The sequence below is a fragment of the Barbus barbus genome, assembly GCF_936440315.1.
Source record: "Barbus barbus genome assembly, chromosome: 27".
NCBI classification, from domain to species: Eukaryota; Metazoa; Chordata; class Actinopteri; order Cypriniformes; family Cyprinidae; genus Barbus; species Barbus barbus.
In genome coordinates this window covers 22,449,706-22,462,967 of record NC_136755.1, presented here as the reverse complement: position 1 = coordinate 22,462,967, position 13,262 = coordinate 22,449,706, and the positions used below count along the sequence as shown (strand labels likewise).

Here is a 13,262-nt window from a genome sequence, read left to right as displayed (position 1 = left end):
TAGTCGTCACACTCTCGCAGAATTAACACATGCTTGACACTGAATGACATTGTGAAATATAGTGTCAACATGTGCAAGAAAAAAATCACAGTTTGAGTTCATCAATCGAAAGGAAATAAATTAAAATGGATAATTGTGCAAAAACAAAATATCTTGATAAAAATGTGTAATGTATAAGTTAACCCAGCAATAACAATTAGCATAATAATAATAAAAAAAACATCAATTACATTGGAATACTAAATAAGTTACAGGCATAACCTGATGATAAAGCACTGGAATTGAAAGAGCTCGAAGAACCGAAAGATCACCATCACACACATCGAGTATTTCAACATGAATCAATAAGTGCGGATGGAATTCTGTTACTCAAGTCACCATGTTCAAAAACGAGAAAAAAGAGGATGTATTGCCTTCTTATTCACTTCTTTGTCATCTTGCAAGTGGACCTTGTTTTGTTTCTTAGCCCTTTCTTGCTCTTTTTTCCCTTCCCCTGTTCCCGCTTTCCTTCCAGTTCATGTAATCGCTTGTTTTCCCCGTCACTCTCTTCCCTCCCCCCTCCAGCCTTTCGTTACACAGGTGTTGTTCTCCTGTTGAGAGTGTTAGTGTTTGAACTGTCTCCTTTACCAAGCCGATCCAAGGTTCCCAGCCCTCGATCCCTCTCCATGGTGGCAGAGGAGCCGGCGGACAGCGGTGCCTGCTGGGGGCCAGAGGAAGATGAGGTGTTGAGGGTGGCGTTGGTTGACGCAGCCAGGTTCGACTTGGAGAGAGAAGGCAGCGTTCCCGTCATGAGCGCTCCTCCACCGCCTTCCTTCGTAGGGAAGTAATTGTGCAGCTGGTAGAGTGTGGCACGGTCGACTGTGCCATACATGGGCGGCTTGCCTTCCCTGCCAAGCGTGTACATGGATATATCCCCCATGCCTCCTCCGGAGTGCGTGTGCGGATTGGGAAGCGTGGCTACCGAAAAGGGCGGCGGGCCGGAGGCCAGGGGCGGGCCGAAGTTCTTGGGAGCGATGGCGGAGGTGGGGGACTGCTCGCGGGAGCGGGTCGGCTCCGCTGTGGAGCGCGAGCTGGAGCGGGAGGAGCGCCGGCGGAAGCGGTATCCCGGCAGGCGTAACACGGCAGAGGTCGTGCTGCGGAAGAGGTCGGTGCGCGAGCGGCAGCGCAGTTCTTTGTTGCGCTCAATGTATATGTTGACGGCCAGCACGCCCACCACTTCCGCCAGGATGAACGACAGGCCGCCGAAGTAGAAGGACCAGCCGTAGGAGTAGTGCCACTTCTTGTCCTCGTCCTTTTTGGGAGAAATGTCGCTGAGCGCCGCCGAGATGTATACAATGACGCCTATGATGTTGCTCAGGCCTGGATCAATTCAAGACAAAATGTATATTTTGTTTGTTTGTTTAGGTCAGCAGTTTTATTTTTAATACAAAGCAAGGATTCAAACACTTTGGGGTGAATTCACTCAAATTCAGCAGAATTGTATCTGTGCACCTGTTGATGCCGTAGTTTGTTGAAACTAAATTCTGTTTATAAAATCTCTAATCATGATAGCCAAATATAAATTACACCAAGCTAATAGCACTGACTTGAATAATGTGCTATAATAAACTTAGTTTGCATAGAAATGAGGTGTGATTGAAAAAGAATGAAAAGAATGACAATGGATTAAATGTTGACATTTAATTATTTTTCATATTTAATACATTGATTTAAATAATTACAATAGATTTTTTTTTACTTAAAAACAAGACACTTAAATAATTGTTATTTTAGTATTATTTAAATACTTATATTATTTCTTAATATTTTGAATTAAATCATTTTTATATTTTGAGTTTCATTTTATTTTAGTTTAAATTTTTGTAATTTTGTTGTTCTTATAATTTTATTGAGCTTTTGAATTTTTTTGAATTTCATTTTGTTTTAGTAATTTTAGTACTTCAACTTATTTGATATCAGTTACTTGCCAATGTGACATTTTTTAAGTTTTTAATCTAATACTTATTTTTATTGTTTCGATTAATAAAAATATTTTTTAATAGCTTTAGTTTTACAGAAGTTCTAGTTAGTCTCAGCGTCAGACGTCACGCCCACGGAACGCTGGCTATACGTCTGATGCATATGACACACAAAAGTGGAAACACTTCAGGAGTGTCGAAGTCGTCGTCAGATTGGTTAAATTATACAGGATTTCCGGGAGACGTGTGTGTCACGTTCTTTAACGTTCCACCTGGAAACAAAGATGCCGTGGCGCCAAACCCCCTCACGAAAGAAGAAAGCCATCGTCTTTGCAACTGTGATGACAAACACTTATCAGATTCAACTAAATGCTGGATTTTCAAAAGTATGTGAAATATTTAAAGTTCGCAGCATAGAATCTTTAAAATACGTCCGAGAGTTTTACATACCGGTTTGTTATTGTGGCGACATTTCAACGCCCCTGAAACGTGACACTGTACGAAATGCACTGTGATTGGTTGTTTGACATGTCGGTTAAACGGCCTCATGGGCGGGTCTTGGCCAATGAAAGCTACCATAGATTCCAGACCTTCAGCCGTCAGTCTTAAGGTCTGGCTACACGAGACTCAGTTCTAGTTAACAATAACAACACTGATATAATTTGCTGGATTGTAGGTTAGAGATTAAGACATAGAAATATGGCACACAAAAGTCTCAAAAAAAAGTTGAGTGAATTCATCCCATCACAAATTACTGTAAATTAGGATCCTACAACTATCATAATGAGACATATTACCTGCCACTACAAACAAAATGCCTGCTCCCAAAATGATGTGTCTTTTGGTCTTGTAGAACCGACTAGAAGCCACACACACTCCACCTAGCAGCAATAATATGGCACTGAGGATAGGAAATATACTGGAGGCCCTGACTACACCTGAGAAGAAGAAAAATGAAACAAAAAGAGACAACAAATGCATTGGTTTTTCACATACCCCTGTATTTATAATGTAAAAATCAGTTATAGTCTATAAAACATGCACAAATCAACACTCCTGACTCACGTAAAAGGTACTCTGCAGCATCCTGGTCATAATCAGCATCCTCTGGGAAATGATTAATCTGGGAACATACTCCTCTCTTCAATCCTAAAGAGAATCAAAGAGAGAGATCATTCAAAAGTGTCCATTCTAAACTAACTAACTAAAGTTGCACTTTATCATGGGTGATGCAACACTTGCTTGGGTGACTTTGTTTGAGTTCAACCTGCAACATTTTTCAGTTCAGTTTCCCCTAATCATTTCCTGTCTTATTTCTCAATGTCCCTATATATAAAACTGACAAAGGGCTAAAAGAAAACAAAAAGGTGTTTGAATGGAATTCAGTCGGTGAGGTGTTTTCTTGGAAGTGGATTCAGAGTAGATGTCGATGGCTGTGAGTCACCCCAGGTCAAAGGCATCATGCAGTGCACTCCTGTGTGATATAAACCATTCGCTTTAGACAACATGTTGGTGCACTGTATATGCCCAGTGTCTCCCAGTGCTTGCTGTTTTCATTTCATGCTACAAGATGGCCAACGGGAATGTTTAATACCTCTGTGTGCCAAGAATCTTGGAGGATTCTGTGTGAATTCTCCCCACACAGAAGGAGTGGTGAGTACCTCACCCCCCAAAAAACAAAAGTTTTAAGACGAAGGATGGCCAAGATGACCATGAAGGCATTAATATTTATATGGAACTGTTTTACCTTTGGGTTTTCACCAGGAATCTTTATTGCCATGGTAAATAAATAAATAAATTAGTTAAAAATGTGTAACAAAAAAATAGTTAAATTAGTAAAAATCACTCTGAAAAACAGTCCGAAAAGTGAAATAATAAAACTTAGTAAGTGTCACCGGCCCACCGGTGGGCCCAAAGCCATTACATATGTAAAACCGTAATATTCTATACTAAACCTAAACTAATCTTGACAAACTATATATCATTGGAAACCTTAGAGATTGTATTTTTCATATTTGACCACTGTTTTATATTTAAAATTATGTAGTGACAGTAATTCATTCATTTGTGACAAGAAAATATAGCAAAAAAAAAACAAAACACCAAGAAGTTGGCTTTTGTTACAAAAAGTTGATACATACACATACAATCACAAAAGTATTATTATTATTATTATTTTTTGGCTGCCAATAATTCAGACAAAACATATTTTCTAGTTTTTATCTAAAACTTTGAGAATAAATTGAATATGTATATTTGTATATGATTGATGTAGCAAGTATTCAGTAAAAAATGTAATGCATGTCAAGTTCATGTATGATCATACATGAAATAAACTTTTTTGGTGAAGTTTCTGTAACAACGGTCTAGTAGCTATGTTTGATTAAGATTTCTGATTAGAAAGAGCCCATCCTCATAACTTTATGCAGTAATGAACAGGGGAGATATTCAGATAAGTCTCAGTAAGCAGCCAGAGCTGTTTCTAAGGCCAATGTGTTTTCAGTAGTAGTTGTTTTATTGTATATGGTCATATAAAATTTTTTATGTCATATTTATGGTTTTAAAAAAATAATTTACAACCTATCTAGACATGTTTTATTGCTGTTTGAATAAAACAAAAATTGTAAATCAAATCAGTCGTCCATTACAAATCATACAAGGAGCATGACTAGTGCCTAGTGGACATTGTTGGTATAGCGACTAAAAAATAACACAGAAACCTCATTTTTTGTGATATCAATGTCAAATTTGGAACACAACTTCTTTAGACTGAAGGCTTTTCATTTGACATGAAATTAAATTCACCACATATTTAATTTTTTTTTTTTAATGAAATATAAATATTAAATTATTTTTTTATTACAACAAACTTAAACACCTATAACTTTTTTATTAAAAAATTTATTCAACTTCTTTCACTTGTACAAGAAACTTCCAAGTGTGTTTTTAAAAACGAGCCCAAAATTAGGTTCATATTCCAAACCGTTCCAGAATTACATTAATTTGAATCTGGACACCCCCTTTTCAGCTCTACCCCCAAAAAAGGGGGGTGACACTTAAGGGGTTAAATTACTGAAATAATTTTGTATGCATGTATATAGTGCAAACAATGTAGTTCGATTCATGAGCAAATTACTCTTTTGAACTACTTCTTTTGATCAAAGAATCACAAACTCATGAGTAACTGGTTTGAATCATTATGATTGGTTTTGTGGTCCAGGGTCACATATATAGTGGACAGTGCCATTTTGTTAGAAACACTATTAGTAAAGTAAAGAATTTCCCTTGAAAAACAGGTCAGTTTGCGCTATATTAAGCAGAGAACCAAAGTGAGCACTATAATAAGTCAAAATGACTTTGTTTTTGTCTGGTTTGATTATGCTGCAAATGCGATGACTCACCACATAATCAGCCATTGACATGTACTCTTCTAGGTTTCTAATGAAAATGGAAACAATACAGCCCATTTTTGTTTTAAACCTGTCTCTTGAGACCTGGCTAGAGCAACTACTGTTAAAACAACTAGCTTAACATGGATACCCTGCATTGCAGAGCGCAATGGTTAAAAAGATCTGGAGGCAGCCCTTCCCACAATGCTTTTGATATCTTTAAAGTAACCCTAAAACTAGACAGTGAAATCAGTTTGCGTTAGGGTTCTGACTCAGTGCCCTGGTGTTGTTTCCTCTGTAACAACAAGCTTCCCAAATCAAAAAAATTTACTTCATGTGCTAACATAAGTTTTTTTAAAAAGTGAATAAATATGACTGCAGTCAGGAAGAAACAGATCCTAATGGAGAAAAAAATGCTTTCACGTGGAAGCCAAAATTGAATCGCAAGTTGACATTTGTAGACTGAACTCTTAAAAAGAGTTGAAGCTGATTGTGATCATGTGATGAAATTTCAAAGAGAATTTTTAATTAATATTTTTTGTTGTAGTCATTTTGCAAAAGCAGTAAGGCATTTGAGGCCATGTTATTTTTTGTTTTTATTATTTCTGCAATGATTTGATTCTGATTCCTTTTAAATTTGCAATTTAAATGTCGTAAAAGACTGAAAAAATAAATAATGGTAAAATTATAGAGTTGGGAGCAGTACTTTTAATTTAGGACATTAATACTTTTATTCAGCAAGGATACATTAAATTGATGAAAAGTAACACTAAAGATATTTACAATGTTACAAATGATTTCTATTTCAAATAAATAAAAATTCTTTCTATTTATTAAAGAATCCTGTGGGAGAAAATCATGGTTTCCACAAAACATATAAAGCAGCACAACTGTTTTTAACATTAATAATAATAGTACATGTTTCTTAAGCATCAAATCAGCTGTTTAGAATGATTTTTGAAGGATCATGTGACACTGAAGACTAGAATTACGGCTCCTGAAAATTCAGCTTTGCCATCACAGGAATAAATTACATTTGAAAATATATGACTAAAAAACAGTTAACATAATAAACATAAAAATATTTTCACAATATTACTGATTTACTGTATTTTTGATCAAATAAATGCAGCCTTGATGAGCACAAGAGACTTATTTCAATTAAAAAAATCTTACTGATCCCGACAGGTTCATTCATGGTTATACATAAAATGTACTTGAAAAAGCTCTTGAACACTTGAACTGCTCCTCTAAAAAGTCTATGAAGTGGCACTGATCAAAATAAAGCTGCAAAAATGAACTCAAATGTTAGGTCGGTCGTCCAGACTGTAAAACACAATCTCAAATCCAATCATTTTTCCTTTTGCAATATAACTTCCATGAAACACTTTCGCAAACTGCACAGGTGGGGACCTCCTTCATGCATCATTTCCTCCTTACATACATACATGGCCCATTCCTTCGCCCCCACACACAAACACAGCCGTTCACTTACCTTCCAGGCAGCAAATCCTCCAGAGGCCGGAGTGGGTGAGGGCTCCGGGATCCTTCTTGTCCTTGTTGTGGGGGTCATCCTGAGAGGAGTTGGCAGTGCTGTTGCAGATAAAGGCCCGAGCGTACAGCCAGTAGTCTGTGCCAATGGCCACGGTCATCAAGGCGAAGGCTGCGAATGCTCCCACAGTGGTGAGAAGCACCTGAATTCCCCGCTCGCACCACACCATGGCTGGAGTCGTGAACAGAAACACAGTTAAATGAGTGGCTAAGAGATTGTGAACAGAAAGCTGGGTGAAGTGGACAGTGTTAAAAGATGGTTATGAAGAAAAAACATGAAGAAACATTGTAATCGGAGCCCATGGTTACAGGAAGAAGTAGATGAGATGAATGTGTGATTCTGCAGAACATATCAAGTGTTGGGAGATCAGTTGATTTTGTGAGGACATTTGGAGCCAAGATGCACAAATGACATCGGCGTGTCCAAATATAGGTTACTAAGATCATGAGCAAATGCCAATGCAACATCTGAATATTCATTAATGAAACAGCTTTTAGATCATAACCAAACTGTTCACAGTCCCACTGGGCACATAGTTGCCACACAGTAATTGTAACAGTCACGAGACAGTTGTAACTGAGCATTTCTTTGCATGGATAGATCTTTTATAAGGAGCAGTTCAAGCATGTTGATGTGGATGAAAGATATTTAGGGATATGGTCCATTGCTTCCTTGCAGTAGATTAGTTTGTTTCTGATTAATAAAGCTAAATATGTCCAGTGAATGTTTACTGCAAAAAAATATGTAGCTGAAGCAAAATCTCTGAACAGTGAATCTAAAATAGATCTCAGACAGTGCTATATTACAGAGCATATGAGTGCAATCATGTGACTGACATTTTATGTTTAATACAACACAGTGATACAAATGAGATTGAATATGCATGGCCACCATTTCCTAACTATGGAGAGTTAAATCTTCTTTTTATGCAAATTCAAAAATAACCAAATTATTCATTGACACGAAAAACAAAAATAGCTTTTAAAAATGATATACAGTCATGGCCAAAAATATCGGCACCCTTGGTAAATATGATTAAAGAAAGCTATGAAAATGTATCTGCATTGTTAATCCTTTTGATCTTTTATTTAAAAAAATCACAAAAATCTAACCTTTCATTGGATAATAAGAATTTAAAATGGGGGGGGGGAATATCATTATGAAATTAATGTTTTTCTCTGATACACATTGGCCACAAATAACAGCACCCTTTTATTCAATACTTTTTGAAACCTCCATTTACCAGTTTAACAGCTCTAAATTTTATCCTATAATGCCTGATGAGGTTAGAGAACATCTGACAAGAGATCAGAGACCATTCCTTCATCCAGAATCTCTCCAGATACTTCAGAGATTCCCAGCTCCATGACGGTGCTTCTTCTCTTCAGTTCACCCGACTCATTTTCTACAGGGTTCAGGTCAGAGGACTGGAATGGCCATAGCAGAAGCTTGGTTTTGTGCTCAGTGACCCATTTGTGTGTTGTTTTTGAGGTTTGTGTTTGGATTATTGTCTGGTTGCAGATCCAAACATGGCCCATTATAAGATTTCTAACAGAGTCAGTCACTTAATGATTTTTGTATCTATTGGTATTTGATAGAATCCATGATGCCATGTGTCTAAACAAGATGTCCAGGACCTCCAGCAGAAATATAGGCCCACAACATCAAAAATACAGCAGTATATTTCATTGTACACATGGGGTACTTTTTATCTCTGTGTTCACCAAACCCATCTTGACTGTTTGCTGCTAAAAAGCTCATTTTTTAGTTTCATCTGACAATAGAAGCTGATAACTGAATATGCTGGAGTTTGTTTTTGGATGAGCTAGGTAGGAGAATTTTTCTTGAATATTATATTTACTTGATTATTCGCTGGACTAAAAGTGCTCGCTGGATGTTGTTCTGTGGACGCTTACCTCTCTAACTAAATTGGGATTTCAGCAGTGGACGCGTTTGTGACTCGTTATTACAATGATAATGGTACGTACTGCTTTTTTATTCTGCATGTTTTGATGTGTACTGCTTACACAAATGTAGCAAATACATTCCTTATAAGCTTTCCATCAAAAAACAGCGATCTGTCGTCGATGCTTGAGGCTTAGACCTTCAGAATGATATATAGTTGGTCAAGATTAACTTTGTCCCGTTTCATTTATTCTATTAGAAAACAATGACACATGCAAACAAAGAGCGTTCAATGCGCCGTCGCTCTGGCAAAGGTTAACAGGTTAGGAGAATTTTTCTTGAAACCCTCCCAAACAACATGTGGTGATGTAGGTGCTGTTTGACAATTTTTTTTTAAGGTTTTCTGACCCTGAGACTCAACTATTTTCTGCAATTCTCCAGATGTGGTCCTTGGAGAGTCTTTAGCCCCTCAAACTCTCCTCCTCACCGTGCATTAGGACGATATAGACACACGTCCTCTTCCAGGCAGTTTCTTATGTTGATTGGAAATTCTTAATTATTGCCCTGATGGAGTAAATGGGAATTTTCACTGCTCTAGCTCTTTTCTTAAAGCCACTTCACTAATTTTTGAGGCTCAATTATCGTTTGCTGCACATCAGAAATATATTCTTTGGTTTTTCTCATTGTAATGGATGATTAAGGGAATTTGTTTTGGGGCTTTGTTTTCCCTCCTATTTATATTTCTGTGAAATATACTTTTATATTTTATATACATAATATACATATTTTACTCATAAGAATTTCTAAGGGTGCCAATAATTGTTTCCAACATGTATTTGAGAAAAGCATTTATTTCATAATGATATTTGCCCCCATTTTAAATTCTTATCATCCAATGAAAGGTTAGATTTTTGTGAATCTTTTAAATAAAAGATCAAAAGGATTAACAATGCAGATTAATTTTTACAGACGCCTTTGATCATATTTACCAAGGGTGCCAATATTTTTGGCCATGACTGTATATGTATGTATGTATGAATATATATATATATATATATATATATATATATATATATATATATATATATATATATATATATAGATATATATATATATATATATATATTTATTTATTTATTTTTTGCATATTTGTTACACTTAAAGATTCAGATCATCAAACAACTTTTAATATTACAAAAAGATAATGCAAGTAAATACAAAATGCAGTTTTTAAATGATGATTTTATTTATTAAGGGAAAACAGCTGTTCAAATCTACCTGGCCCTACGTGAAAAATTAATTGCCCCCTCCTGTTAAATCATGAAAGAACTGTGATTAACCACATTATTTTAGAAAGCTGAGTTAAATTTCACAAGCCAAACCCAGGCCTGATTACTTCCAGGCCTGTTGAATCATGAAAATACTTAAATAGAACCTGTCTGACAAAGTGAAGCATGCTTAAAGAGCAACACATCATGCCGCGATCTAAAGAAATTCAAGAACAGATGAGAAACAAAATAGTTGAAATATATCAGTCTGGAAAGGGCTATAAAGCCATTTCTAGGGCTTTGGGACTCCAGCGATCCATTGTCAGAGCCATTATCCACAAATCGAGAAAACTTGGAACAGTGGTGAACCTTCCCTGGAGTGGCCGGCCTACCAAAATTACTCCAAGAGTGCAACGATGACTCCTCCAGGAGGGCATAAAAGAACCCAGAACAACATCTAAAGGACTTCAGGCCTTAAATGGACTTGCCATAATTGATGGAACCATGAATTCTGCACTCTATCAGAAAATCCTGAGGGAGAATGTCCGGCCATCAGTTTGTGACCTTAAGCTCAAGCACTTGGGTTATGCAGCAGGACAATGATCCGAAACTCACCAGCAAGTCCATCTCTGAATAGCTCAATAAAAACTAAATTAAGGTTTTGGACTTAAATCCGATTGAGATGCTGTGGCATGACTAAACAGTCCATTCATGCTGGAAAACCCTCAAATGTGGCTGAATTAAAACAATTCTGCAAAGAATAGTGGGCTAAAATTCCTCCACAGCGATGTGAAAAACTCATTGCAAGTTATCGCAAACGTTTGATAGCAGTTGTTGCTGCAAAGGGTGGCACAACCAGTTATTAGGTTTAGGGGGCAATTACTTTTTCACATAGGGTCAGGCAGGTTTGGACAGCTTTTTTTCCCTTAATAAATAAAATCATTATTTAAAACTGAATTTTGTATTTACTTGGGTTATCTTTGTGTAATATTAAAATTAGTTTGATGATCTGAGTCATTCAAGTGGGACAAATATATAAACACTAAACTTTTGCAATAATGTCCAGCTAATATCCAGACTGTCCATTAATGCTACTTATTAAATTTATGCTTACTAAAAAATAAATGTGCATATGAAATACTGAGTGATTTGAATGATTATTATATTTTTTAACTTAAAGTTTATGTTAGGAAAAATAGTTGATTACAACGTGCAACAACACTCACTCTAATAATTACAATAATTATAAATATTATATATATATATATATATATATATATATATACAATATTCATATTATATTGATGTATAATATTATTATAAGAATTATTTCATATATATATATATATATATATATATATATATATATATATATATATATATATATATATATATATATATATACATATATATATATAATGTTCATTTATATATTATAATTATTCTGCAATTCGAGGTTCTTTTTCTATAGGTTAGTTAGCTCAAATGTTTCATTACTATATAGCAATGTCTCGATCTGAGTGACATGAAAGTAGCACCGGCATGTTACCATGGACAGCAGTCGAATATTATACAAAAACATTTCACAGCTCAGTTTCCACAATTGACCAATCAAGTTTTCTAAATAGAGAGTTGAGTTACAAACGAACACAATGAACTCAATCATGAGAAACCAAGCAGAACGCATAAACTAAGACTAACAATGAACACTTTTGGAACATCTGAAGATGTCTGCAAGAAAGTTCCTCGATAAGACAACAGCATGCTGAAAATGATGCCGTCATCCAGAGAAACCTGTTCAGACTCTCACTCAAGAGCATTTCAATAAACTTGAAAACAAGCATAAGACATGGTGGTCTCTGCACAGCACCGGCGGCCATTAATGAGATCCGATTACCTGGAGGAATGTGTCTTCCCTTCCCATCCATCCCTGCAGCTCTCTGGTCTGTGTCACTGAAGATTGTACCGACCAGAGCGTCCAAGCAGCATCCATCGACTGTTATCCCTCGCTCTTTCTTCTCCCCCCTCTTTCACGCTCCCCTCCGCTCACTCTCTCTCGCTCTCTCTCTCTCTCTCTTTCTTTCTTTCTCTCTCCCCGTCTCCTGCCTGTGGGTGGGTGTAGATTTTCTAGGTTTCGCTGCTTTTCTCCTCTTAGAGAGATTTCATGGCAGGAATCCTACTGCTTCTCCTCCTGAGGAGAAACAAACATTGAGAACAGAGCTGAAAGAGACAGAACATGTTTAAGGTGCACGCTGGAGAAAAAAAAAAAGCAACTTGAGGTTGCATTCTAGCCATTAAATGATCATTATCATGACGGCAGTACATGTATTTGATCCAGCCGAGCGGTGAATCTAGATGGTTATGTCGCCCATACATCCACGGGAAGAGCGAGGGATATATAAAGAAAAAGAGAATAGAGAGAAAGCAAGACAGAGCGTGCGCCATTCCGTCACCATGGCAACAGCGCATTCTGAAGTCGAGAACAGAACAGGATGGTGTGTGTGATGTTGGTGAGTGAGGTGATGCTAGTGTGTGTGTGTATGGTGGGGGGGTGTATTCATCATAACATACCTAGTGATTTGCCAAACCCTCGACTGTCATGGATGTTCAGAACGCACCTGGTGGGTGTCTTCGATCAGCGCTCTTTTCTGGTCATGACATGCACAGTGAGGACAGCTGATCTGTCCCCCCATGACGAGCTCAGACTCTAATAGGCAGTTACTTAGAGTTCTGTTCTGTATGTTGTTCAGAGTCTTGTCACTCATGCTCATTCTCAGAAACTGGAAACCAAATGGTAACAAACACCATAGCTGAACACAAACAAAGGATGATAAATGCCATGAGATAAACATGAAAAGTCCTCCAGAAATATACAAATGAAAAGTTCTCACACCTACATACATTTATTTGTGTGTGTGTGTATGGATGGATAGATGGATCGATGGATTGATAGAAAAGACAATGAAAACTAAAATAAAAATATTAGACACTGAATAAATAATTAAAATATTATTGTTATATGCCAAAATTAATGATTTATTTTATAATGTACAAATATTGATATAATAAATTAATGCAACTTGAAGGCTCTTTCATTAAGAAACTTCTTACACATATTTTATGCATGTACTGAATTTAACAAGAATAAAATTTAGAAGAAGAAGGCCATATCTGTCATTATATAAACACA

The 13,262-nt window shown here is 36.5% G+C and overlaps 1 protein-coding gene across 1 annotated transcript; it reads right to left on the bottom strand.

Moving 5' to 3' along the window:
* Nucleotides 1–571: 571 nt before the first annotated feature.
* LOC306846874 (voltage-dependent calcium channel gamma-4 subunit-like) lies at nucleotides 572–12,063 on the bottom strand (the record flags this gene model as incomplete). Its single annotated transcript, XM_079380548.1, has 5 exons — nucleotides 11,970–12,063; nucleotides 6,843–7,070; nucleotides 3,024–3,107; nucleotides 2,756–2,896; nucleotides 572–1,359 (listed from the first exon to the last, which is right to left on the bottom strand). The coding sequence occupies exons 1-5, from the start codon at nucleotides 11,998–12,000 to the stop codon at nucleotides 572–574; spliced, it is 1,272 nt and encodes a 423-aa protein (XP_079236674.1). The 5' UTR covers nucleotides 12,001–12,063.
* Nucleotides 12,064–13,262: the final 1,199 nt, after the last annotated feature.